The sequence below is a fragment of the Neophocaena asiaeorientalis genome, unplaced genomic scaffold (assembly GCF_003031525.2).
Source record: "Neophocaena asiaeorientalis asiaeorientalis breed wild unplaced genomic scaffold, Neophocaena_asiaeorientalis_V1.1 scaffold429, whole genome shotgun sequence".
NCBI classification, from domain to species: Eukaryota; Metazoa; Chordata; class Mammalia; order Artiodactyla; family Phocoenidae; genus Neophocaena; species Neophocaena asiaeorientalis.
This window is the reverse complement of record NW_020173550.1, coordinates 2,306,487-2,310,421: the sequence shown is the minus strand read 5'-3', so window position 1 is coordinate 2,310,421 and position 3,935 is coordinate 2,306,487. Positions and strand designations below refer to the sequence as shown.

Sequence of the window (3,935 nt, the reverse complement as noted above, 5' to 3'; positions counted from 1 at the left end):
ACCAGTTTGCAGGAAAATGGTTTTATTCCGGGGCTGGGAGTTGGGGGAGAGGGTGCAGGCCTGGGCAGTGGAATGTGAAGAATGGCCAGCCCTCTTTTTTTTTTTTCTCCCTCTTTTTTTTTCCTGAAACCAAAACAAAAGTCCCTTCCTACAGTCTGGCCAGGAGGAATTTGGAGGCTGGGGGGCAGACTGAGGGAGACAGGGGCAGCAGAGTTCGAGGAGAGCCACCTCCAGACCGTGTCTGCAGAGCCTTGAATCCGCTGACTTTGCCCACTTGGTTCAGGGGAGCCTGACCTCGGGTTATTCTACCTTCCCCTTCTGGGGGGCCTGCCCCGCCCCCAGGGGGCCACGCCAGGGTGGGGCCCTGAGGAGCCAGCCCGGGTTAGTGGCAGTCCTCCACCTTTCCGGTGGGGGGGGCTCTGATGCTCGGTGGTCCTCAGCATCCTCCTTGGGGCCTCTGGCTCCCCTGCCTCCACCCCAGCCCTGTCTTTGGATTAGGAAGGGAAGGGGATGGGAAGGCCCATGAGTGAGGGGCGGCTGCCCCCCCCGGGGGGTGTCCCTAACTATGTCAGGGGCTGTGGCCTCCGAGTGCGCTTGGTCCGGCGGGTGGGGGCTGAGCCCACAAACTCGAACTGCTTCTGCCTCTCGGCATGGTTGGGGAAGGGCAGCTGGCCCTGGTAGAGGCGCTTGATGAAGTGAGCCTCTCGCTGGTTCTGGCGGCTGCGGGAGGCCTGGCGGGGCCGGCCCTGCCGCGTGAAGGCCATGAACCAGCCCTCGTGCCGTGCATTCTGGAAGGCTGTGTAGTTGTTCTCCAGCACGATTTCTGTGAACACGCAGTCTTTGCTCTTCCCGCTGGGCTGCAGGGGAAGGAAGGGGAGTTTGTCCGCCTACCCTGGCTGGCTAGTCTGCCTTATGGACCTATGTTGTAGGACCGAGGAGGGAGCGACAGGGGCTGTGAGCCCAAGAATTCCTGCCCGGTGAGACGGGCACCCTGCCCGGTGAGAAGGGCACCCTTGTTGGAGAGGCAAAGGAGGGGGCAAGGAGCAAGCTTTGTTGGAGTCAGATCTGAACTTAAATACAGCCTTGTCATTTGGAGGTTGTACACATTGAGCAAGGTATTTAGCCAGGCTGAGCCTCAGTTTACCCAGCTGTTTCATAAAGATCAAGGTAACTGCAGTTCAGTGCATATCCAGTGGGCACTCGTATATAGGAGAATGTTCCTTGGTCTGCGTGAATGGTGTTGCTGGGTGGAGGGGAGGGACGCGACAGTCTGATGGAAAGAAGGGGAAAACGTCTGTAGAACACCAACTGTGTAAAGAGCCAGGCAGCCACCCATCTGGCTCTATAGATAATCTTGACACCGTGCCCGTTTTACAGATGAGAAGCCTGAGACTTGACAAAAATAAGCAAATATTTGAAAACAGCCAGAATCAGAAGCCAGGATTGGCTGATGCCAAAGGAAATGGAATTCTCCCTGCACAGCAACGCTGGACCCACCACTGTAGAGAGTGTAACTAGTGGTTACATTAGTAGGCGGTTAGCACGAATCTTTTTACTTGGAGCCCGAGGACCCCACTGACCTGAGGGGGCGTGGCTTCTGGCCTCTCAACCCTGATCAGCTCTTAGCCCTCAACACAGAGGCTGTGACGTGATGTAGGTGCTAAAATTCTTCCTCATTGTTGCTGGGAAAGTACCTCATACATCAGAGCCAAGGATTCTTATGGATCAGCCAGTGTCCTCAGAGGGCTTCTAGACCCACAGGGACTGGAGAGACCAGAGAAAGGCCGAGCGGTGGGGTGAGAGCAGGAGACGTCAGAGCCCTGGGTGGGGCCCTGCATGCTGCAACCCCAGGAAGACGGATTCGTTCATGACTCCCTGCCCTCCAGGCCTCACCTTCCCGATGAGCTTGCCCCTCTTGTTCATACAGATGTATTTCTCGCTCTCAGCTCCCTTGATGCGCACTCGGCTTCCGAAGGTGTCTGTCTCCACTATGAGCTTGGCTGGGGGTGGGGCGGGGGAGAAAGACCTCTGTCCCTCGGGGCTGCTGGCCCAGGGGTGTGCAGGGAACGCCTACCAGCCTGCCCTCTGAATTTGGGTGGGGGGGCCCTCGGGGCCTCTCCTCCTAGAGGCTTCTCCCTGCTCTCCCCCTGCAGCCTCCACCCTGACCCGTCTGGGGATGGACCAGGCAAGGATGGGTAGGGGTGTGGGTGGCCTCCGGTGAGGGCTGGGCCTCACCAAACTTGTTGCCGTCCTCAGCGGTGGCGGAGATGCGACGCCCAGTGACCTGCACGTGCTTGCCGCTGGTCCGGCTGTAGAGCTGGTACTCGCGGATCTGCCGCCGGCTTAGCTGGTCCGTCATGGCACCCTGGTCCCTCACGTACTGGTTAAAATTAGGAGACGGGTGATTCTCCCCCTTTGCGGTTACCAAGGGAAAAATAGTGTCAATTTGCTTTGGGTGACACCACCGCAGGTCCATCCAGGGGAGGGGTGCGGAGGCAAGTGTGGTGGGGCAGGTCATTTGCCCTGAGAAGTTGAGGTGCAGGGGGCATCTGGCCATGACCTTCCCAGGCCAGTGTGTGAGCCAGTCATTGTGACTTGGCTCTTCGTCTGCCCTGGAGCACAGGACTGGTAGCTGCCCAGCTCTGGGGACACTTGGTGATACAGCTCAGGCCTGGAATCACGACTCTGGGAGCCGGAAGGAACATTCAAGCTGCTGGTATCTAATCCCCGTGGTCTAGGGAGGAAGCTGCTGGTATCTAATCCCTGTGGTCTGGGGAGGAAGTGCACAGGGCCGCACAGCTGATTAGTGACAGATGCCTGTCCTGCCTCTAGGACGGAAGCTTGTCTCCTCTCCAAAACTCCAGGGGCTTGGCTCTGTTAGCCAGGGTGACCAGATGTCTCCCCGGTCCTCCGCACTGGCCTCAAAGGAGCCCACGCCCAGCACATGCATACACACATGTGTGCATGCGGACGCACACACATACGTGCACACACAGCAGCTGGTCTGTTAGAGTCACTGGAGACCTTTTTGGGGGCTCTAAGACCCTTCTCTGTAGGCTCCTGCAGGGCCCCTGGAAGCATTTCTTTATAGCACTAACAAAGGACTCCTGAGCTCACGCCCATCTCCCCTGCCGCTCCCCCTGGGTGCTCAGGGCCCTCAGAGAAGCCAGTGCCCCTTCCAGCGTTCCTCCCCCTCTAGGGGTGAGGCGCCTCCTTAGCTGAGGGCGGTGGAGGCGGTGGTGAGAGGTGCCCTCAGTGGTGGCCCCGTGGCTGCCCTGTGAGGCCACCTGCGTGTGCCACAGTGTAACAGAGGCTCGTGGCCAGCCGGGGGTGATGCTACCGCCCACTGCTTCCAGGGGAGTGGAGAGGGGACGTTTCCATCCGCACACGATACAAAGCCGGGACGAGTACCTCCTCCGGGCCTGGTGTCTCCTTACCCATCTGCAGTGCTGAGTAGGAGAGAAACAGACCACTTCCTGCCCTCTCTCTCCAGCAAGGTGCAAACCGGGATGACGTTTCCCAGCCGCTGGTGACAGCCTCAGCTCTAGCACTAAAGTTTCTCCATCTGGATCCTGCTGGCCTGTGCTGGGACAGCCTTTCCCTGCCCCATATCCCTAAGTCCGCCGTTATCCCAGGCCCAATCGCAACCAACCGGACAGAGCTAGACCCAGACCAGCATCTGTGAGGGGCCTCTCTCTCCTGGAGGGAGGGGTGGGTAGTATCATCTTTGAGGAGCGGGGAGGTGAGGGAGCAGCTCCAGGCTACCATTCAGCAGAACCTGCTCAGGGTTAACCCTTCCCGGGTGTCACTGCCCAGGTCCGACCCTGGCTCATCCACAGCCTGGATTCCCAGCCTATGAGGGCAGGGTCTGCCCACCCCACATCCCGCCCTGGGAAAATCTGAGGCCAGCATTTTGGGTGGGGGACACACCTCCC

General features: G+C 59.2%; 1 protein-coding gene across 1 annotated transcript in view; it reads right to left on the bottom strand.

Moving 5' to 3' along the window:
- Positions 1-465: 465 nt before the first annotated feature.
- Positions 466-3,935, bottom strand: part of FGF17 (fibroblast growth factor 17) — a 4,572-nt gene continuing 1,102 nt past the window's right edge. Inside the window, exons 3-5 of the mRNA XM_024747770.1 lie at positions 2,236-2,380; positions 1,894-2,000; positions 466-857 (exon numbers count right to left, since the gene is read on the bottom strand). Of these exons, the coding sequence (XP_024603538.1) occupies positions 564-857; positions 1,894-2,000; positions 2,236-2,380 (546 nt within the window). The 3' untranslated portion in view covers positions 466-563. The remainder of the gene's footprint in view (positions 858-1,893; positions 2,001-2,235; positions 2,381-3,935) is intronic.